Source organism: Fonsecaea erecta, assembly GCF_001651985.1.
Source record: "Fonsecaea erecta strain CBS 125763 chromosome Unknown Scaff5, whole genome shotgun sequence".
Classification (NCBI taxonomy): Eukaryota; Fungi; Ascomycota; class Eurotiomycetes; order Chaetothyriales; family Herpotrichiellaceae; genus Fonsecaea; species Fonsecaea erecta.
Genome location: NW_017387248.1, coordinates 1297938 through 1320355, shown reverse-complemented (window position 1 = coordinate 1320355; position 22418 = coordinate 1297938). Strand labels below are relative to the sequence as shown.

At 52.2% G+C, this 22418-nt stretch overlaps 9 protein-coding genes across 9 annotated transcripts; 6 read left to right on the top strand and 3 right to left on the bottom strand.

The window, feature by feature from the left end:
• Positions 1–84: 84 nt before the first annotated feature.
• On the bottom strand, positions 85–1638 carry AYL99_06542 (hypothetical protein; the record flags this gene model as incomplete). Its single annotated transcript, XM_018838051.1, has 1 exon — positions 85–1638. The coding sequence occupies one exon, from the start codon at positions 1636–1638 to the stop codon at positions 85–87; it is 1554 nt and encodes a 517-aa protein (XP_018692611.1).
• Positions 1639–2707: 1069 nt separating this feature from the next.
• On the top strand, positions 2708–4582 carry AYL99_06541 (hypothetical protein; the record flags this gene model as incomplete). Its single annotated transcript, XM_018838050.1, has 1 exon — positions 2708–4582. The coding sequence occupies one exon, from the start codon at positions 2708–2710 to the stop codon at positions 4580–4582; it is 1875 nt and encodes a 624-aa protein (XP_018692610.1).
• A 1512-nt stretch (positions 4583–6094) lies between these two features.
• On the bottom strand, positions 6095–7851 carry AYL99_06540 (hypothetical protein; the record flags this gene model as incomplete). The annotated part of the gene is made up of 6 exons (XM_018838049.1): positions 6095–6603; positions 6654–7085; positions 7134–7178; positions 7232–7262; positions 7321–7433; positions 7482–7851. 6 exons carry the CDS (start codon positions 7849–7851, stop codon positions 6095–6097), a joined length of 1500 nt encoding a protein of 499 aa, XP_018692609.1.
• A 1713-nt stretch (positions 7852–9564) lies between these two features.
• Positions 9565–11172, top strand: AYL99_06539 (hypothetical protein; the record flags this gene model as incomplete). The annotated part of the gene is made up of 7 exons (XM_018838048.1): positions 9565–9666; positions 9713–9848; positions 9904–10088; positions 10147–10183; positions 10240–10307; positions 10366–10748; positions 10803–11172. 7 exons carry the CDS (start codon positions 9565–9567, stop codon positions 11170–11172), a joined length of 1281 nt encoding a protein of 426 aa, XP_018692608.1.
• Positions 11173–12279: 1107 nt separating this feature from the next.
• Positions 12280–14383, top strand: AYL99_06538 (hypothetical protein; the record flags this gene model as incomplete). The annotated part of the gene is made up of 2 exons (XM_018838047.1): positions 12280–12332; positions 12385–14383. 2 exons carry the CDS (start codon positions 12280–12282, stop codon positions 14381–14383), a joined length of 2052 nt encoding a protein of 683 aa, XP_018692607.1.
• A 671-nt stretch (positions 14384–15054) lies between these two features.
• Positions 15055–16301, top strand: AYL99_06537 (V-type proton ATPase subunit D; the record flags this gene model as incomplete). Its single annotated transcript, XM_018838046.1, has 4 exons — positions 15055–15061; positions 15110–15198; positions 15249–16169; positions 16218–16301. The coding sequence occupies 4 exons, from the start codon at positions 15055–15057 to the stop codon at positions 16299–16301; spliced, it is 1101 nt and encodes a 366-aa protein (XP_018692606.1).
• A 478-nt stretch (positions 16302–16779) lies between these two features.
• AYL99_06536 (hypothetical protein) lies at positions 16780–17649 on the top strand (the record flags this gene model as incomplete). The annotated part of the gene is made up of 1 exon (XM_018838045.1): positions 16780–17649. One exon carries the CDS (start codon positions 16780–16782, stop codon positions 17647–17649), a length of 870 nt encoding a protein of 289 aa, XP_018692605.1.
• A 333-nt stretch (positions 17650–17982) lies between these two features.
• On the bottom strand, positions 17983–19107 carry AYL99_06535 (hypothetical protein; the record flags this gene model as incomplete). The annotated part of the gene is made up of 1 exon (XM_018838044.1): positions 17983–19107. One exon carries the CDS (start codon positions 19105–19107, stop codon positions 17983–17985), a length of 1125 nt encoding a protein of 374 aa, XP_018692604.1.
• A 1132-nt stretch (positions 19108–20239) lies between these two features.
• Positions 20240–22081, top strand: AYL99_06534 (hypothetical protein; the record flags this gene model as incomplete). Its single annotated transcript, XM_018838043.1, has 1 exon — positions 20240–22081. The coding sequence occupies one exon, from the start codon at positions 20240–20242 to the stop codon at positions 22079–22081; it is 1842 nt and encodes a 613-aa protein (XP_018692603.1).
• Between the last annotated feature and the right edge of the window lie 337 nt (positions 22082–22418).

The window sequence follows — 22418 nt, the reverse complement described above, 5'->3', positions numbered from 1 at the left end:
TCATTTATGACAGTGTTCATCGTAGAACAAAGGCTGAGTCGTGTTGCGTCAATGCTGTACATATGACAAATCATGCCGAGAAGTCTATGACCCAAACCACCGGTCTAGGGCCACCTTGGCCGCGGCGATGTCTGGCTTTGTATCATCTTCAACCACCCAAGCAACAATCCCATCCGGTCGAACTAATAATGCACGAAGTCCTCGGGTGTCCTGTGCGCCGATCCCAATGTATTCCACTCTGCTCTCATACTTCCCGTCGAAGACCAACTGCTTCAAAACTGAATCATTCTGAAAATCGATGAGAAGTCCCTGACCCCTTCCCAGCTTGGATCCCAGTCTCGAGCCGTCATGCAACTCAAAATCCGGAGCGCTGCAGCCGACAAGTGGGTGAGCGTACGCCTCGCCGTCGCCAAGTATGTATCGTTCAGACATGCCCGAGAAGCGCCCGATGAAGAAATTAGTGCCGTCGGGAGTGTCGATGAGGTCGCGAATGAGCGCCTGCACAGCTTCGCCGTAGGGATCAGGCTGCAACACGACCACTTGTGCTCGCGTCCACTGAAGCACGCGGGCTCCCGCTGGATGGCGCTCACCGTGGTATGTATCGAGCAGTGCCAGGTCCGCAGGAATACCTTCGTTCTTGGATTCTCTTCGTATGGTCGCAGCAAGCTTCCAGCCCAGATTCATAGCATCACCCAGCCCAAGGTTCATGCCCTGGCCACCAAGAGGTCCGTGGATATGGGCGGCATCACCAGCAAGCAGAACACGACCCTTGCGATAGCACGTTGCTTGTTTGCACCGGTCGGTAAACGTTGATGCGAGGTGTATCTTCGTAATATTGACATCTGTGATTCCCGACACGCGGCGGAAGACATCTTGAATGTGCTGTTGCTCAACTTCCCCCGTGCGATCAAACGCACCGCCATCGAAGTCGGTCAGATAGAGAGTGTCGGGCAACCTTATAATATACAGCCCGACATTGGTGATATGAAAGCCGGGTTTCAACTTCTCTGGGTGATCCCATTCGCATTGGACGACGTAGCCCGTGAACTTAGGCTCTGTCCCGACAAAGTCGAACCCTGCCGCCTTGCGAACTATGCTTCGCCCGCCGTCGCATCCCACGAGCCACTTCCCGCGAAACGTCTGGTTATCTCCAGCTTCCACTGTGACGATACCTTGCTCATCCGACAGAATTTTTGTGACACCGTTACCTCTCAGGATGGTAATGCCTAATTGCTCGGCACGTTCCGTCAGAACGGCCTCGACACGCGCGATGGTTGTAGGCCCGGGAACCAAGGCCGGTCCAGGGATGCGATACTTCCAGCGGTCCATCTCCAATTTGTTGGCGTTGAGCATTATCCCAGCGAAGTGACCGCCGAATTGGAAGCCCGGTTTTTTCTGGTAAGATGAGGGCCGCTCGTCGGGGCCAAAGAGCTTGCCTAGGAGTCCCCGCCGATAGAAGTTTTCGAGTGATGGCGTATTCATGCCACGAAAGCCGAGAGGTTCGCCTTTCCATTGCGATTCAACCTTGAGATCACGCTCGAGGACTAGCACAGACACGCGTGCTAGCCCTAGCTCGCAGGCTAGGAAGAGCCCGATGGGCCCTGCACCGGCGATGATAACGTCGTAAACCTTGCTCATCGTGGTGTGCGGTCAAGATACAGTGCCTAGTTTTCCAGAGACACGACTCTGGACAAGGAATGAAATACATCTTTGAGGATTGCCAGGGACTTATATAGCTGCTTTAGCAGAGACGTGCACATTGACTTTGTTCGGCCCCGTTGGAGTTGAGGTCGTACAAGAGAAAAGGGAGTCAAGCCTCGGGGACGCAACATGTCCGAGCGGGTTGCACTCGGGGGAATGGCGACTGATTCCCCCGAGCCCCGCAAGCTGTCTTGTACACCAATAGGAAGATATCTTGGCACACTAGCGTGCTCCCTTTCCCGATCGGCTCTATCATGATTCATCGTTTTGCCTCGACCTCGGAATCGTCTTTCCTATGCGATGATTGACCAGCCTTGTGTGAGAGGTAACTGTTTCCATTCGTCTCGCGGATGGAATTTCCCTTTGCTAGAACTCACACTCATGGTTACTATTTCAGTCTTACGTATGTTCGTTTGTGATGAATCCTCTAGGTCCTTCGCGGAGGACGCCGCCCACAACGCGGACCTCTGCAGCTTGCATTCATTGCTCGGATCGTAAAGTCAGGTGCGACAAGAAAACTCCATGTAGTACCTGCACCAGGCATAATGTACAGTGCATTTTTCCGCCACCGAAGACCAAAGCACTTAGAACGAAACGAAAATGGGTGAGCATCGAGGAATATGACGAGTTAGAGAGGCGATACGAAGCAATACTCCAGAGAAACGGCATTGGCATCAACCAAGACGATACGACCACCCATTCGCAATCTGAAAATTCTTCCGCAAGCAGTGGCTTGGACGTGTCACGAACCAATCGGCGCTCTACACCATCTGACTTGGCTGTTTCGGAGCCTCAAAAGACATTCTTCAAGCCCGAGCTACTACATGGCCAAGGGGGTACAAAACTTGTGCACAAGTAAGCAACATTTATTAGATCTAAGGACAAAGCTGAAGCCCCAATAGCAGTTTGTGGTCACGGGTAGCACAAGAGGTAGGTGAATTCTCGTCCTCTCTCCACCTCAGACTTGGTAGCCTTATTCGTGGGTCGAGACTAACTGTAAGGCCAGATGCAAGAGGCGGAAGAAGCACTTGAACTAGGCTCAGTGGCTGACTCTGTTGAGTACGGATCGCCAAAAGATGATTTCTCCTATGTTCTGGGCTGCAACCCGTCAGCTACTATATTATTGCACCCACCATCGGAGCACATTGATCAGTTATGGCAAGTTTTCATCAAAAACGTTAATCCCCTTACGAAAATAGTGCACGTGCCGAGCTTGCAGCTGGCAATAGAGAAAGCGATCAACAACATCGAGCACATCCCTAAAGGCTTCGAAGCTCTCATGTTTACCATTTATAGCATCGCGGTCTTGTCGCTCACTGACGATGAATGCAAAGAGATATTAAGAGAAACCCGCCCGATATTGCTTTCCTATTACGTGGCGGCTTCAAAGGAAGCTCTATTTCGAGCAAAGTTCATGAGTAGTACCAGTATTGTTGTTTTACAGGCGCTGATTCTTCATATCTTTTCAATCCGAGACGACTATGAACCCCGTGCCGTGTGGAGCCTCACTGGAGTCGCTCTCCGTATTGCAGAAGGCATGGGTATGGGCCTTGATGGCACGTTGCTCGGGTTGTCGCCCTTTGAAAGCGAAATCCGTCGACGCATCTGGTGGCAGCTCAGGACGCACGACTTTCGCGCCGCAGAGTTGAGTGGCCAGGCCAAGTTTCGAGACTTTGAAGTCAATGAGACCACCCCCAAAGCGCCCTCAAATGTCGACGACAGTGACCTTGATCCTGGAATGCCACAAGCAGCTGTCGAATCAACTAGACCAACAGAAATGATATGGTGTATGGTCAGGTCGGCAATGGCTACCTTCGCCGCTGGACAAACGGCAAAAATTGTCAAAAGACGCGAAGTCGCTTTGACATCTGATGAATATCCTGCCATGGACGACCTGAAGCGAAAAGACGACTTTATCAAGGGAGTTGAAGACATCCTGGAGACGAAGTATTTGCGATTTTGCGATCCATCCCAGCCACTACAACTAATGGCACTAGTTGGTGGTCGGACAGCAACAAACCTTGTCCGCTTCTTGGCCCATCATCCACGTAGATGGGCCTATCAAGACCATGTCCCAGCATCGGAACGGCGATTTGTTTGGGGCATCGTCATCCGCCTCCTGGAGCAGTATAATATGATGCAGACCAACCCTAATCTGAGGCGCTTCGCTTGGCATGTGCCCTACTACATCCAATGGCATGCTGTCATCCATGTCTTGGACACACTTCGAACAGACCCTCTCCACGGAGATGCCCAGAATGCCTGGCGTCTCATCGACGCCTTATTCGAAAACAATCTCGGGATGTTGCTGGGCATGAATAGGCCGATCGTGGCCGCGGTGGGAAATCTTTGCTTAAAAGCCTTCGCTGCTCGCGAGGACGCTTTAAGGAGACAGCAAAGAGTCCCGCATCGCCCGCCCGAATACATAACGAAGCTTCGGGATCAACGAGAAGCTGCCAAAGCAAGGAGAGAAGAAGCCACGATGAGAAGCAGGCCGCAAGACCCATTGAACAGTCAAATGGATCCGGGGACGAGCAATGCCGAATCAACACCACCAGACGCGATTCCGCAGTCAAAAGATACATTCTTTGTAGCCCAGCCGCAGGGACACCTGCTGTCAAAGCAGCAGGTAAGCGACTTTCAAAGAAATTCCCGGAGTGAAGACGATGCGTTCTGGCTCAATGACACTTTAGATAATCGGTCTTCCACAGATGGAGCGGTCGACATGATAAGCCTTTACACTGATGCCATTCTAACTCAGGATTATTCACTCAACACTCCCAATGATGAAGCCATAGACTGGGAACGATGGGATACTTGGTTTGGCCATCTGGATCTTCTACGTCCAAATGCCGTCTCCCAGAGAGGAGCGGCGAATTAGTGTTCAGAGCCTGATACCCAAGTGACGTCTCCTCTGGCGCTTCGAAGCTGTACAATAGCATTATTGAATCTTGGACAACCCTGTTTGCATTGTCAGCGACATATTGCATACGACTCCTTCATGGCTCAGTATAAACAAAGGTGTCTGGGATGACGCAGAGAATCTGTTTGATATTCTCTGGGGTTTTGGTCGAAAATCCACGTCCATTCTCTTCGAGCAAATGTGAAGATGGTGGCCTCACGCAGCTTCGGCCACCGGCGGCACTCGGGATGGGAACCGGGACTGATCCTTCTACGATCCCGGCACCACAGGCCGTAATTGTCGGATTTATCTGATAACCAGACTACTCAAGTCGCACGTACTACTTCGATGGCACTGGAACCGACTTCTCTCCTGCTGGCGGTTTACTGCATACCCTCCAGACAAGCATCCTCAACATCAACACCGAGCTGGGACAGTTACCGGTTCGCAACTTCGAGATCGGGTTGTTCAAGGAAACCCCTGAATGGATCAAACACGATGCCTTGCTGCCTAAAGAAGTCTTACGGACCCGTTCTCTGAGACCCCATCCAGGAGTCTTCACGGTCCCGCACTTTTGGCCCGCCTGGATCCTTGAGGATGTGTCAAGACGAGAGACTCCCGCATTCGAGTTAACGCATTGTGGGGAAGGGCAGGTGGTGTCAAGTACATACAACTGTTCAAAGAATCCTGAGACTTTACTATGTACCCGAGCAACATCACATTGACCATTCGGTGTCGTCACCAAGCAGGGAACATAAGTCCCGTACAAGTACGGCCTCATGGGCCTTGGACGCCTCCGCTACGATCACCTGATCCGTCAACTCTCCCTCGTATGTCTCCTCGGAGGATGTAGCGGAGCTTTCCAGCCTGAATCCTCGCCGACGGTCGTGTGGAGACCCATTTCGGGCCCTTTGGCTTCATCGACGCACGATAGCCCAGTTCTAGGGCTCGACCTACCTGTGTATGGCGGACGTGCTGCCAGAGGAGAGGACAGATTCCTGCCTAGAGGAGCAAGTCCCCACAATGAGACCGCTCGGTGCACTCATCTCGACGAAAATGGAACTCCTGCATCAGAAAAGGCGGTGGCGACTTCTATGGATTCGATTCTTGAAGCGGATATGTTCCACGATGGAGTAGGCGGACTGATCCGAGTCGAGCTAACAGCAATTGATCTACATGAATCGGACGTGGCTTAGGGCGATGAGTCCATATTGGAAGTCTGAGCGGGTGAACCTGATCTCGCCACCCTGAGGTCAGCATTTATTGGGGTCAAAGGGGAGTTCGAACAATATGCAAATGGTTGCCAAAATCGTAGGCTTAAGGCTTAATCTTACATAGCAGTCTCTGTGATGACTACGTACGAAAATCAAAATGAGCTGCAGCAAAGGTGTTGGATTCATGATAGGACAACTTGGAATCCGCGAGGGCGACTATCGTCTATCCAGATAATTACGTCCAAATTCCCCAACATCTTTCGCTACTGAAACTCCCTCACAAAGGCGACCCAGCACGCCCGGCACCGGCGAATAGCTTCGTTAGCGACTCCCAGATCGGCTGGCCATCATATGTAAGGTCACCAAGTGGTGGACACGTCAGCGGATCCAGTGCTGAGCCGAGGGCGTCTGTGAGCAATTTCAGGGGCACAGCCAAGGTTGAGAACAGCGGGGACAGCGAGTCTGGCGAGACCATGTTGACAATCTGCAACGCGAAGCAGAGCAGATTGTTGCCTTCCAGTAGCGTCTCTGCGTTCAGGACGCCGCCAGACAGGTCGTTGATGTCCAATAGTGTGAAGGAGTTGACTGTGCCTGTATTGCCTCCAATCGAAGCCAGCTGGGGGTACTTGATGAACCAGTCCACCAGGTCCAAGTTGAGCTGCACCAGGCCATAGTCGACGGGCGTTTTAAACCAGTTGTTGGGGATGCGTTCCCATCCTCGTTTGTACTGAAGCGAACCGTCGGCATTGTCGACCACGCCCCAGAAAGATTTGAATACTTCCTTGGCTGTTGGAAAGTTAACCGAGCCCTGCGACAGTCGAAGGCTGATCACTTACTCATAATCCCTCCCGGATACTCTGTTGAGTGATTCGATAGCAAGCGAAGAGTAAAGGCCGCCCCGGCATTACGAGCAATGGCGCCAGTATAAGGCCCGTACCAACACCATGGATTAGTGGCAATGCATTCGTCGAGCATATCATTCGCATGCTGTAGCACATCGTCTGTCGAGATCACGTCTGTATCATCCCCCGGACGGTTATAAAGTTGCAGAAATCGATTCATGTCCATCGTGGAAGCATCACCTGTGACATAAAGGTCATCGCGAGTGAGCGAAGCGTCTGCCTCAATCCAGTTGTGCGATCTTCCAATTCCGCGTGGTGTGCCGAGGAGCCCGAGCAGATTTCCGAGCAGATTCTGCGCTTGGGGAGATGATGTGTCGATTGAGAAACCTGGACTTAGGGAGATCGGGTTGCCCGTCCAGACGGTGCCTGCGAAGACTTAGCCGATGCCTCTGCTTGTAGATTGATATGTCCTACCCATGACGGCAAGAATTGTCGAGAGTCCAATGTCCATTCCATAAACTTGTTTGATGGTCAATATCTTTATTTGTATAGATATTTGGTTGGATATTTACCTTCATTTATAACGCCAATAACATCAGGAAACTAACCACATAAAAATTAGAATTGACAAATATACATCACCTCCCGGACTCGAGCCTACTTTTGCAACCCCAGAACGGTCGATATAGCCATGGTTTGCCAACGCATTCAATCCAGGGCACGGCCCTCTCTGTGCGCTCGAACTGGGTGCCTGCCATTGATGCACACCGTCGACTTGGAGTACGTCAGTCACATATTTTTAACGCTGCCCACACGTCTTACCTTGGATCGGTGTATTTAATGGATTGATGAGGAGTCTCTTTTCTCGCTGGTGCTGCACCTGGCGAACAATCTCATCGAACGACAAGCCCTCTGGAACATCAAGACCTCCTGCTCTGGCCAGAAGTGCAACATTGGAAGCCGTGGGAAACGCTGAGGAAAGCACACAGCTACCCAGTAGCGTGGCACAAGCTGACAAAAAGGACTTCATTCCCGCAAAAACGAACGACAATGCCGCTGAACTGGCCAGCGACGTACCAAAAGAGCGACTGGAGTGAGTTGGCAAATGCTGCTGCTGGTAGAACACAATCAGAGAATCAACCCATCGAGCATCGAATATTGAGAACTGGTGGTAGTAGGAGCCATTGGTCATGGAAATCTTGCACCGTTGATTGGAGTGCAGATCAATACCGTTGGCTCATCTCGCGGAGGCGGACGTTCATCGCTAGAAGAGCCCAGCGACTTTGGGAAGTGGGTGGAGAGACAAGCTTCCTCCAGGAGCTCGAGCTCCAGACGAGCAAAACAGGAAACAGAATGGGGTGGGCCTGTCTATACGAACGTGGAGCAGCCAGGTTTTTTATGCAAGCGTTCCTCCTGTGAAATAGGGTGAGTGACCGGGGTGCGAATGCATGCCGCCAATGCCACTACCGTCACTGACTAGACCCCTAGCACAAGGCAAGTGCATGGACCGATCTCCACACTTTCTAACGGCTCGGGTGGCTGACTAGTTCGACGGTAGTTCTCGGGGATGTAGATCCTGATGTTGCTCGGTGCATCAATATTGGCCCCCAGTCAGTCGTTACGCTGGTGGCAAAGTTCCGACCTGAGTTCTCGTCTCTGGATGGCGATGGCTTCGACTTACCGTGTCACTGGCCAAATTGTGGTCTTGCGATAGAACCGAAAGCAGGTCGCTAGTTCCTGTGCGAAGGAAGAGGAAAGATTCATGGCCCCAGGCTCCAAGCCAGGCTGCATTCTTCGAAGACTATTCTTGTCCAAGACCAAATTCCCCGATTCGTCCCACAGCTCCTGATCAAACGCCACGACTCGTCAGGAGGTTGTGGGTGACTGCCTCCCAAAGAAGGAGCCCGAGCCTGACGGGCTGCTCCGTCCCTGCTTCTGTCGTCTGCGACTAGACTCCTTCTGCGAGGCAAATCCTTTCTGGGCTGGGCTGGTTCCAAGATTCTGGTCGTGATGTGGGCACGAGGCTGGGGATTATCCCTGTTCCTCGCGGCTGCAGGCGGAACCCTAGACTCTAGCACACGAGTAGGTAAAGTTAACGGGATTGGCAGGGGCCAAAAGTGGAGATTCTATTGACTCCTCGAACGAGGGAGACCCCTCGAAGTACCGAAATGGTCAATCTTCCTCAGCAAGGGAATACCTAGGTGCAGAGAGAGAAATGCCAGTGTGTTTTTAGAGCCCAGTGAGTGCTCATCTCGTCTAGCTCGCCGCCGGCGTGGAGTTGATCATCAGTATGCTGCATCTCTACCGAGTACAGAGTGTTTGAGGGCCCGGTAAGCTTAGAATGGAATCCCATGCCCAGTCCCCTCAAGGTTTTGCTTAATTACAGCCTCGATGCTAGGAGCTTCCCTGTGAGTGGAGACATCAAGTGTGCAAATCTCAAGGGCGTGTAATAATGGGGACGAATCCACGAATTCGGCATTGGTCGTGCGTCTCATCCTTGTCATGCACGTCTTTTCACTGCTCTATCCCGACTGTTGATCTTCTCCAGATACTCTTACCTCTTGGTATCCGTGCTTCTTGCTCTATACTCGATTTTTTCACGTTTGTGGGCCAGATAACTTCACTGTTGGGCCAAATTCTCCACCGCCGCAGCAACGACGTTTTCTTTCCCGTCTCATGTATCCCTGGCGGGCTCTTGGTAGCTCGAAGAACCACGCTACTAACACTGAGCCGCTGCTGGTAACTGGGGAGAGTTTGCGATAGTTGAAGGCTTTCCAAACGAAAGGAAGTGTTACCCTCGGCCCTTAATATTGAGGCATATCATGCTTTAACTGCGGTTCCCTTCTCATTGATCCTTTCTGCGAGACGGGACTTATTTTACGTTTGGGACGATACGTTCACGACAATGAGATTGTTTACGGCCGCGCTCTTCCTCATAACGACATTCTTGCTTCCTGTTGTTGAAGCAGATTTGGAGTCTGCGGCCGCTCTTTATCCAAAATGCGGCGTAAGTGTAACCCTCTTTCCGGCCTTGCCGTCGCTGATAAGTCCAGCTCGACTGTACCATAGCAGGCATCGCTCAGTCGCCCTGCTCTGCGACAGACCAAGCATGTATCTGCACAAACCAGCAGTTGGCAGAAACTATCACAATATGCGTTGCCATGAATTGTACGATCAAAGAACAACTGAGTAAGCTTGCAAGCCAAAGACTCAACAACCTGTTCACACTCTGACAATTCCTAAGCCACCAAGAATGTGTCCATGACGGCTTGCGGCTCACCCATCCGTGACAGAAGCAGTCTTGTCTCAGGATTTGGGGCAGGAGGAGGCGCTGTAGCCCTCATCATCTACATGATCCGTATCTTCGCCAAACTCAAAGTTCCCGCGGCGAAGATTGGTTACGACGACATAACCATCACTATTGCAATGGTACGACCAGGTGGACATCTTGCAGCTGGATGACTCAAATGCTGAATCCGAGTGACAGATTCTCCTTATAGCATTCTCAGCGTTGTCAGTAGTCCGTAAGTATCAACATCACTCGCATCCGGCGTACCAAATCTATACTGACTGTCTGCAGTTGCCAGTAACGGCTACGGCAGAGACATCTGGACCGTTCCGTTTGACGACATCACTCTCATTCTCAAAGTATGCACGAACCTTTCAGGAACTATTTGGGAAAGCAATCAAGCTGACGACCTGTCAGGTATACTTTATTGACGAACTTCTCTATATCATCATTATTTCCCTGACGAAAGTGGCAATCATATGCTTCTACATTCGAGTCTTTCCGGAGAAGTATTTTCGACGGGTAGCCTTCGCCACCATGGCCGCCACCCTTCTATATATGGTTGCATTTCTCGTCGTCTCAGCCTTCCAGTGTCAACCAGTGTCTTTGGCGTGGACGCACTGGGACGGCGAGCACGAGGGCAAATGCAACAATGTGAACGCTCAGGGATGGGCTGCGGCAGCGATCAACATCGTTCTGGACGTGGTCATTCTCGTCATGCCATTACGGCTGGTAATGAAACTAAGCCTGCATTGGAAGAAGAAGTTACAAATCATGATCATGTTGAGTGTGGGAGCATGGTACGTTTCTCAAGCCTCTGTCACAACGCCGATATCTAACCTGTCTTTTTCTAGTGTGATCGTTGTTAGTGCTCTGCGACTGGACACGCTCTTCCAGTTTGCCACTTCCCAAAACCTGACATGGGACACCACGGCATTCGGCTACTGGTCCTGTATCGAGATGGACGTGGGGGTCATTTGCGCCTGTATGCCCGCGATCTACTCGCTATTCAAACACTACTTTCCCAAGGTCATCGGGGGGACAGTCCACGGCAAGAGCAAGGGAAGTGGTCTTTCTGGCAGCCGGAGTGGAGCTCGGACTCCAGCGATACAACTTGATAGGCGGAGGGATGCCAAAGACGGCGGACAGGACTTTGTCCGTTTGGTTGACCTGGAGAGCGTAAAGGACGACCGTGTCGGCTTTGCACCAGGGACGGCATTCTAGACAGGCTGACCATTACAAGGCTGGCCATGGAGCGATGCCCTGCACACATACGCTGATGTACCTCGTGAAGGCGTAGGAATATCGTTAGATTGTGCATGAAGTACGTACATTCATACCACCGTCAAGCAAGATCGGATGACTGGCCCATCCTCTCACAAAGTCGTAGATAAGGTTGTCGAAACTCTGAGATCAACAGGTTCTATGTAACGGTTATTTCCAGCCGAAACTTTGAGACTCTTGCGGTCTTGTCACTCACTGCCGAAGAGTGGCGTAACTGAGCTGCCAACGAAGTGATGACAGGTGATTCATCCACAGTGCACGCCCCTGCGTGAAGCCCGAGGAACCCCTCCGAGCATTTCGCCAAAATCTTGGAACAACCGTCTCCCACTAGCCGCTAATAATCGAAGCAAGGGCACCCGGTACCCACAGCGGGATCGTCCAACGGCTAGCAAGCCACAGAGCCTGGTGGCTAGACGAAGCCACTAGCTTGGCCCGAGAGGCAACGGGGGCTGAGTTCAGCCGGTTGGCATTCAGCCTTGTTTGCTCCATGGCTGCTCCATGGGGCCGGCGCAATGCCTGCTCCATTGCGTACTCAAGGGAGCCCTGGAAGACATGGGGCCCATATTGCACCTACCTGGCAAGGTGCCTGGAGTCCGCAAGTTTTTGTTCTTCAGACCAAATGGCCGGATATAGCTTAGAGAACATCCATTGTGCGGTTCCGTCCGGTATTGCGAAGTAACTCGCCGGGTCCATAAGCCCCTGGTCTTGTTTTTCCGCTACTTGATGGGGCATGGCGCGTTCGAGTTGCGAATACCCTCTACCTAGCCGTGTGCACTTGTCCTCCTTGGACATTGAGACGTTTTCGGTGGCCTGGCTTCTGCCAGATTCGACCGGGTCTCTGAGAAAAGTCGGAGGGGAGCCAATTGACGATCCCAGTCTCCATCCATCTCAGAATGGATTGATACATCGAGGGAGGACATGGCCTTTTCCAGCACACTATAAGATACATATGGGAGCCAGCACTTCTGGTACTGGCCCAGTTGCTTGCACCTTCGTCATTCTTTTGGTCATTTGTGTTTAGGTCCTGTGAGCGTCATTTTGCTGGCCATGAGGACGAGTTTAGCCTTTCTGACCGTCCTGGGCACGACTGTGTCGGCTCTGTGAGTTTAGTTGCCCTTAAGTAGAGTTTTATCAAGGCTAACATAGGGGCAGAACAGCGTCGCATAGACACTCACATAATAAGTTTTTCAGACGTGACAACATCACACAGACTGTTCAGGGAGGCAATGCCACAGACCCTGCGACCTACGACTATGTGGTTGTCGGAAGCGGCCCTGGAGGAGGCCCACTGGCATCGAGGCTGGCTATCGCAGGTTATAAAGTGCTTCTGATTGAGGCTGGTGACGATCAAGGCGATGCCATCTGGCAGCAGGTTCCGGCTTTGCAGCTTCAGGCCAGCGAATACACCCCAATGCGGTGGGATTACTTCGTCAACCACTATCAGGACCTTACACGGCAAGAAGAGGACTCCAAAATGGTCTGGAAGACTCCTTCCGGAGACGAATATGTTGGGAACAGTCCGCCGGCAGCCTCAACTCCCTTGGGGATCTGGTATCCTCGAACAGGTACACTGGGAGGTTGCTCAACACATAACGCAATGATCACCATTTACCCCCATGAGAGCGACTGGAACAATATCGCGTCAATCACTGGTGATAGCTCTTGGAGCGCAGCGAACATGCGGAAATACTTTGAGCGCATGGAACGCTGCAGGTATCTTCCCAACAGTGTCGTAGGCCATGGGTTTGATGGTTGGTACGAGACTAGCCTCACGGAATTGTCTTTGGCGGTTGAGGACCAGAAACTCTTGTCCCTCATCATAGCAGCGGGAACAGCAATGGGCAAGGGTCTTCTCGGGATGGTTCTCAGCACAGTGGCTGGTTTGGGCGAAGTCTTGCTCCGCGACATCAACGCCGATGTCCCCAACCGGGACTCTCAAGAGGGCCTTTACCAGGTTCCAATTGCAGTCACCGAGGTAGACAAGAAACGCAATGGTGCTCGCGACTTCATCCTCGATACTGCTACTGCTACCAACGCAGACGGTTCGCGCAAATATCATCTTGACATCAAGCTCAACACCCTAGTGTCGAAAGTCCGGTTTGACACCTCTGGGCCCAAGCCGAAGGCCATCGGCGTCGATTATCTGGAGGGACAAAGTCTGTACCGCGCCGATCCTCGTGCAGGCGCCTCGGCCGGTGGCACTCCAGGCAGTGTCAACGTCAACCGCGAAGTGATCATTTCTGGTGGTGCATTCAACTCGCCGCAACTGCTCAAATTGTCGGGTATTGGACCTGCAACAGAGCTTTCCAAGCTCGGCATCCCCGTAGTCGTCAACCTTCCAGGTGTGGGGACCAATCTGCAAGACCGGTACGAATCAACAATTGTCGGCAACAGTAATACCGACTTTGCCATTACCAAGGACTGTACCTTCCTTCGCACCCAGCCTGACCCGTGCTTGGTACAATGGCAGAACCAACCAGGTCCATCTCTCAAAGGCACTTATGCAACCAATGGTATTGCCATAGCCGTGGTGAAAAAGTCGTCTGTTGCAGATGGAGATCCTGATCTCCTGATCTCCGGGGCACCAGCCTATTTCACGGGCTATCACCCAGGGTACGCCAATGAATCTCTCAAAGACGCCCATCACTGGGCCTGGATCGTGCTAAAGGCACACTCGCGCAACAACGCCGGCACCATTACCCTGCGCTCAACCGATCCTCGTGACACACCCATCATCAATTTCAATTATTTCGATACAGGAGTAACTGCCGACGATGCTGATGAAAAGGATCTTCAAGCTGCATATGAGGGAATGGAATTGTCTCGAAAGATGTTTAAAGATTATATCCCGCTGCAGGGTACTTTCCAAGAGGTTTGGCCAGGTAATCAGGTCACGAACGAGGCCGAAATGAAGGACTGGATCAAGAAAGAAGCCTGGGGACATCATGCTAGCTGCACTTGCCCGATTGGCGCTGACGATGACGAGATGGCGGTTTTGGATTCCAAATTTCGTGTTCGGGGCGTCGACGGCTTGAGAGTTGTTGATGCTAGTGTCTTTCCCAAGATCCCGGGCTTCTATATCGTGCTACCCACGTATATGATCAGCGAGAAGGCAGCCGACGCTGTTCTGGAGGATGCTGCTGATGTATAGATCGAGTGGCTGTTATTAGAGATAATTACTGCCTTCCATAGTGAGAGCTATAACCAAAAGTAATTTTCTTCATATTCTTGTCTAGTGCAAAGAGGCAAGCTCCGAATTTTTCGGGACATTGAGGGACTTCAGGCACTTAATGTGAGAAGATGGCAGAGCGAGGTAACTTCTAGATGTGTGACTGGACTTGTCGACCCTTCGGAGAGGCCGCGCAGGTGGCGTTCCGCCGAACGCTGGAAGGAAGATAGTACGTGACCTGAATGACTGGTAGTGCTTCTTCGCGACAGCGTCTGACATTCGAGGACAGCACTGGAATTTGAACCTTTTCGTGCCTTTGTGTGGATTCATCGCGTCTGGAATGTTGTGTAAGTCCAAGTCTGGCTCTTTCAGCTTGTTCTAGAAGGAGACATAGACAAGTAGACAGGATCAAAGAGTTGGGGGATGGCGGAGCTGCTGAAGTAAAAGCGGCAGTCCATGCCGTCACGAAACTTTGGCCCAGACACTAAAGCGGCAACTGCGCAGCTGCCAGTTCCAACCTCAGCTCCGGTAGATCTATTCGCCTGCCTGCCCGTCGACGCCTTTACCTCAAGCTGCCACTACTTCAGGAGCTTCTTGCGGCTTCGTATCTTCCCATCGCTCCATTGTTTGGTTGATATCTTGTGCTTGGTACTATGGAAGGTGAGCACCCTTGACTCTACCGTATTCCGTCCCTAAATTGCGATCCAGGTCTTCTGTTCAACGTCAACGGGGGTTATTTGGAGGGTATAGTTCGTGGTTATCGCAATGCTCTACTGACAGGCACGAACTATGGCAACGTATGTACCTCCAAGGACCAACTTGGGGACGCCTCATTGACAGAGTACAGCTCACTCAATGCGAAACGATCGAAGACGTCAAGACGCAGCTAGGTCCAGCTTACGGCGAGGCGCTCTCGAATCTTCCTCCAAACCCCTCGACATCGGCCCTGGCCAGCAAAACTACCGAGAAACTCGTCTCTGACTTCAGATACCTCCAAGGACAGGCGACAGGATCGTTGGCAAAATTCATGGAATACCTCACATACTCATACATGATTGACAATGTGGCCCTCCTCATTACTGGGACACTACACGAAAGAGATACCAAAGAACTGTTAGAGAGATGCCACCCGCTGGGTTGGTTTGAGACAATGCCAGTTCTTTGCGTGGCCACCAACATTGAGGAACTGTATAACTCAGTCCTTATCGAGACTCCTCTGGCTCCATATTTCAAAGGGAGTTTGAGTCATCAGGATCTGGACGAACTCAACATTGAGATCGTCCGAAACACCTTGTACAAGAACTATCTGGAGGATTTCTACCACTTCGTAAACACGGACCCCGATATGGCCATGACCCCCACGGGGGAGATCATGTCTGAAATCCTCGAGTTCGAAGCTGATCGACGAGCTATCAACATCACCATAAACTCCTTCGGGACAGAGCTGACCAAGGAACAGAGGAAGAAGCTCTACCCTGAGTTTGGGAAGTTGTATCCGGAGGGAATGCTCATGCTGTCGAGAGCGGACGACCTTGAAGGTGTCGGACTTGCAGTTAGCGGCGTCGGGGACTACAAGCGATTTTTCGATGAGGTCGGATTCAATCAAACCAGCGGCGTGGGTGCTGGGAACATGGCTGGAGGCTCAGGTGGGGAATCCAAGTCTCTGGAGGACATGTTCTACCAGAAGGAGATGGAACTTTCCAAGATGGTTTTCACTCGACAATTTACCCATGCAGTCATATACGCATGGGTTAAGTTACGGGAGCAGGTGAGTTGGAACCTTTCTGGGGAGACAAGGCCGCTGACTCTATTTTAGGAAATCCGCAACATCACATGGATTGCCGAATGCATTGCTCAAAATCAAAAGGAGAGGATAGGGAACTACATCAGTGTGTTCTAACATGGGTTAGGGTCATTGTCACGTGGGCAGCACGGCGTTCGGTAGATGGGGGTCTGCCTTTGCGGCCTACCAGCTTGATAGCTCCAGACCGAAAGAACAACTTTTTCAACAACAACTCAAAGGAGCTCCTTTCATCTTCTTGCGAAGACTACTCGATCCGACAACTCTCGGGGAGAAGGTACGTCTGCGTGGAGAGCTCCTTACTGCCTTCCGCACGGACAGATCGGACTGTGGTTGCCTGAGGACAATCATCAACAGTTCACATCAACAGAGGTGTATTTTCATCCTATCGAGTGATTCTTTTTCATCAAACCTTGTTAAAAGGGCCATCTCCAACAATCTCGTTGATTTTTCCCACCTGTTATAGCGTCATCGATACCCTCGCCTGGCACACAGCTTGTCTCGCAGCTCAAACCAACCCCCCGTTTGTTCGATCGATCTCTGTGCATTGACAAAGCCATCAAAACGATAAACGATAATGCCGGAGTCCCACGTCGCCGCCGTACACTTCATCGAGGTACAACGCCCTGCTCTGGAGTTGATTTTGTCGCCGATGACCTTCTCGGCCGAGCGTGAACCCTCGCACCCCTGCTCAGATTCCATCTCTGGGGAATCTCCACTCAGAAGAATCGACTCAGGTTATTTTGAGGGACCGTGCCAACTAGAAGAGAACGCAGAGTCATTGGCTTGTGTCGAGGACATTAGGAGCTGCCGACCAGAGTCTCCAATCCCGGAACCTCATCTCGACAATTGTATCAAGCTGCAACAGCCACAGCACCCTACTCGACAAGACTTCTGGAAACCTGATCCGTCGCTTCACTGGACAGACCATGGTTATCTTCACCCTGACATCTGTACCCACACACAAATGGCTGCGATCTGCTCACATGCGGTGGGTTCATGCGAAAACATGGAGGTTGTCAGATACACACGAGTGCTTCCAGAAAGCGGAGTCCAGGGACCACCTTCCTTCAAAACATCCCAGTTGTTTGGCCCATATGCTCCTGGCGTGGAGGCCGGCTTCCGACAATGGGCAGCTGAAAGAGCCCGCCTCCACCGACGTCAAGCGCGCATGAACATCAGAAACTTGAAGGAAAAACAACGCCAAGCGAATGGTGGACTTTTGGCCAGCTTGCGAAGACGCATCGATCGACCGACGGGATGCCCTGCGATCCTCCATTGTCGGGTGAATAAGCCGGCGCGTCCAGAGAAGACGTTGCTTTCCGACTACACAAATGCATTCCGGGCGTGGGATGTGGCCATGTCAAAATCTATCCCCGGCTACGCGGACAACTATGAGAAGAGGCACTGGTACATATCTCAATGGGATACACCAAGTCCTCAGTGACGGCTCGTTGTCTGCTGTCAATCCAACACGTGGACATCCGGTCGGGGTCTGGGAGAGAAACGGCTCGGTCGGTCTTTGTCCAGAACCGACAACCGCCAAGGTTGCTCAGCCAAGATCGCTTGTATTGCAGGAGATTGTCATTTTGTGTGTTCTGGGTTCAGTCAATGTTGAAATACATCTGTCTTTTGCAGTGAATAAATACATCATATCGTCCATCTTTGAGTCACACATCTATCTCTTTTTCCCTCTTCTTCGCTCTTGTACGCAGGAAACCTAACAGGTCCATCTATCCATAACACCGAGAAATGTCAATGCTCGAATTCTTGTGAGTATTTACTTGAGAGCCTCGTATGCACCGCCCTCAGCACCCATTCCATCCTTGGCCATCCTCTTCATCTCCTTCCGCTCGCGCTTGTCGTCTTTCTTCTGCTGCTTCCGCGATTTCTTCTCTAGCTTCCGCTCCCGGTCCTCCTGGGAGAAGTCGCTCCGCTCGCCCTGCAGGAAGCGGCCCGGGTAGAAGACGTTGAGCCACAGGAGCGCGAAGAACATGGGCACGCCGTCGAACACGTATGCGAACCACTCGTGCGTCACTGTCGGGGAGTTGGCGCCCATCCCGAACTCGACGAGGCGGTAGATGTTGCGCACGATGATCAGCGCCAGCGTGATGTAGAGCAGGCGTAGTAGCGGCGTGGCGAGGTCGAGGTTAGGAGATGTTACTGTTGTGGTGGTAAAAGGGTGCTCCGGCGTAGGGTAGAGGGACTGCATTTGAAAGGAGGACCGGCGGCTTGGGTCGGGTGAGGGGGACGACGCGGGCGCGGGTTGGTATTGCGTTTCGATGTCGGCGAAGTAGAGACCTGCTCTGCTAGGGGACCTTCGCTGCCTCAGGAACTGGACCTTGCGTTGGAACCCGATGGCCAAGGAGACAAAGATGACGAGAAAGAACAATTGCACGCCCACGCCGCCCGTGTAGATGTTCAAGCCGGTCTTCTGGACCGACGCACTCGCGCCCGGACCCGTCATGGTGCCGCCGACGGCCTGGATGAGAAACGCCGTGATGTCGAACGCCACGAACATGCGGGTGATGGCCCGTGCGCGGATCTTGAACACACGGTCCTCGCCCTTGGGCAAGAAAAAGTGGATCATGCGCCCCAGGAGCATGTAGATGTAGGCGTTGATCCAGAGCGGCGCGAGCAGGATCAGGAGGAGCTGCGCCGTGTAGATTCCGCTCTGCAGCTGGTTCTCGATCGAGTATATGCGGGCGACGTATCCGCCAGTCTCCCACAGGGCACCCATGATGAGGACCGTGGCGAAGGGCTTGCGGTAGATGATTGCCTGGACTATATGGGCGCACGTCGTGATGCCGAAGAGGACCGTGAAGAGGATAGCCGCGCCCAGCGAAGGGCAATAGGACCAGATGTCGTTGGGCCCTGTGCCGGCATGGCACACAATCTTAGGCATTGTTGTGGTGTGCTTCTCGTTGGAAGGGTGTCCTGTGGAGAAGAGCTGGTAATTCTCGAGGGAGAAATGTACGGATACTTCCTGCTGTTGTGAAGAGGGCGGGTTTCTTTGCCAGGTGAGGTAGGAAGAAGTATATCAAGACTGAGGGTTGAGCACGGAGAGACTCCATTGGGATGAACCATGGTTGATATAGCCTACCAACCTTCGGGTACAGGAGTACAAAAAATAGCTGCCTGGAGATTGACAGCGGTACTTGCACGTAAACGCCATCGAGTACGGCTGTGCCCCAGGGGATGGTTTCAGAGGCCGGCGTATTTTCACATAACGAGGCATAGCATCGATGGGTTTAGCGCATACGAGCTTTTGCACCAGCAACAGCCGCCAGCCAGCTTCGGGGCTATTTGATGACAAAGGAGATGGTGGTGGTATGAAATTGAAGACGACTGAAAGGGGGGCTTAGATGTTGACAACCCCTGGTTGCATTGGATTGGCAAAGAGGCTTAGGGGAAGCTATGGCGTATGATACGCAGTAGTACACAAGGCTAGCCCATGCGAGTTGTCATTGGCCAGCAGATTGCTCGTACCTCCTAACCATTTTCGGCTAATGTGGGTGGCCTGGTCTGGGAGAGTGCGAAATAGGGCTTCGGCTAAGGTCCCCGTCGACGTCGTTCCTGGACATGGCTTTTGTTTTCCTGTACATATTCTCCTGCCACTCACGGGCAGTGTGCCTAAACTTGGCACTGGTACCTCTAGCAGTACGTGGTTCGTCTAGAGACTATCCCTGTAGGGCCTTTGGATGAAACCCAAAGCTTGTTGCCTGAGCGTCAGGGATTCAATGGTCAGGCCCACAGATCTCCAGGCAGTAGCCAAAAGAGCGGGCGAGGTATTCTAGCTGTGTGCCTCTGAATGTTCAGCTTGGGGCGGCATTGGCTTCAGGTAACGCCTAATTGAATATAATATCTAGAGAATCAATCTCCTGGACGTCTCCGTCGAGCCATGTACATACAAAGGTCCGAAAAGCACCAGAGTCATGATCAGGATTGGTAAAAACAAAGTCCGGACGGGATGCATTACCTGCAAGTAAGTCAAAGAAGCCTAGTCCTGCCCCAATGAGCTATTTATCTCTTGCCCCATGGCCACCTTCCTGATGCGGGACAGGAGAAGACGAGTTAAATGTGACGAAGCACGACCCAGTTGCAATCGCTGCATCAGGGCTGGCAAGTCATGTGAAGGATACGCCCACGATCCGGAGTCCGGTCGAGGGAGCGAGCCCGTTAGATTCGTCGTCTACACTCCCCACAACCCAACTCCTCTGTTGTCGGAACATCCAGACCTCGATTGGTCCGAGCGGCGGGCGTTGAGCTACTTCCAGGATCGCACCGCCCTGGAACTGGCCGGTGCTTTCCAGCCGGATTTCTGGCTAGCGACCATTCTCCCACTTGCGAGGCAGGAGAGCTCGGTCAGACATGCGCTCATCGCGTTGAGTAGCATGCATGAGCAGTTTGCCAGCGTCGATCATTTCTCGCCTACACGAAGCGTCGATTTCGCTCTGCACCATTACGGCAAGGCCATAAGAGAGGTTGTCAGGCTCAACCAGTCACAGCTCGATCAGACATTCGATTCTTCTCTGGTTACGTGTGCACTCTTCTCGGCCTTTGAGAGTCTTCAGGGCCAGTATCATGAAGCGTGCTGTCATGCTGTGTCGGGAATCAGAATCCTTGCTGAGGAGCAACGAAAACCGAACACCAATACAATAATGCAGACTCGTGTTCCTCGTGAAGACCTCACACGCTTCTTCGTTGCCATGGAGAGACAAATTCTCGAGATTGGGGATCCAAACTTCCCTGTCCCCAGGCCGAAGTTTTACCATACGAAGGCTGTAACAGCCATCCCGGACCAATTTACCTCCCACGAGCACGCCTTGCTGCATTTGGAATTCCTGCTGGCAGAACTTGTTGAATACGTGGAACGAGCTGATACTCTGACGAATGAGGGTCTCATATCGGAGGACGTTGGTCTTTCCCTTCTGACTGAGTTCCACGCTATCAAGATGCAATTCGAGAAGTGGCAGGCCGCATTTGACGCATTTTCTTCCATCGACTTGAACGAATACTCAAAGGAGACGCCTGACTCCTCCTCTTCAACGTCTTCATCCCCGCCAGCCGACCGTTCCAGACCGCGAAGTCCCGCTTTCCTGATTCTTAGGGCGTATCAGGCTCTCATGACAGCCTTTCTCGCACGGGTGGAGATCAACGATGAAGCAGTGTACAATGATTACAGACCGCAATTTTGGATGGCTCTTGATGCTGTCGAAGAGTTTATTCAATGTACTTCCACGTTTGTCAGGCCTGTGGATAGTAGGACGCCGTCTCGGTCACCATTTGACCCGACAACCACAACCACAACCTCAACCTCAAACTTAGCCGCACAGTCTTCACCGCAACAGCCCCTCGTTGCGCGACCCACATTCTCGCTCGCCCTCGGAATCGTGCCCACCCTCTTCCTCATCGCCTCTCGGACCCTCGACCTCGAATTGCGCGATAAAGCCATCTCCCTCCTCCGAATGTGCAATCGGCGCGAGGGCCTCTGGGACTCCCGCCTCGCCGCGATTGTTGTCGACCGTGTCATCGAGTTGAGGGAGAAGGCGATTGAGATGAGCCGTGCGCAACAACCTCTTGCCGATGCAGATCTAAACCCGGCTGCACAAGCAACAACAAGCTCAGAGACCGAAAGGAAAGATGTTTCCCAAGGGGCTGGGGTAAGCAGCCACAAGGTGGTGGAGTTCAAGCTGTTGGACATCAAGTTCCTCCCGGGCCGCCGATGCGGGTTTCGATACGCATTCGCTACAAGGTATGGCAATGTCGAAGGAACCCCGATCCCGATGATGACTAGTGAGCCCACGGCAACTCACGTTCCTGGCGCGAGTCTGTATTCTATAAAGGAGTTTTGGGAGGAATTGCGGTGGAAAGGCTAGCGGACCGTAGGCAAGCAACCACGATATATTTTTTGTCGAAGTAAGAGGGGGGAAAAGATACCCATGTGCATGCATGCATCTTCGTTCATGGCTGTAATATTAGCAACCAATTTTGCATTGCGAGAGAGTGTATTGGGAATTGCACCAGTTTTCGCTATTATTCAGGATGTCCATGACTTGAGGTTTGAACCTTTCAGAAAAACAAAAAAAAAAAGCCACCCCCATGCGTTGCAAAATGTTTTCAAGATGGATGGAACCCGGCCCTCCCGATCTTCAGTGTTCGGTACCATCTCTGGCAGCTTCCAGTCGTAAGAGAGGCTCACTGGCCCGTTGAAGC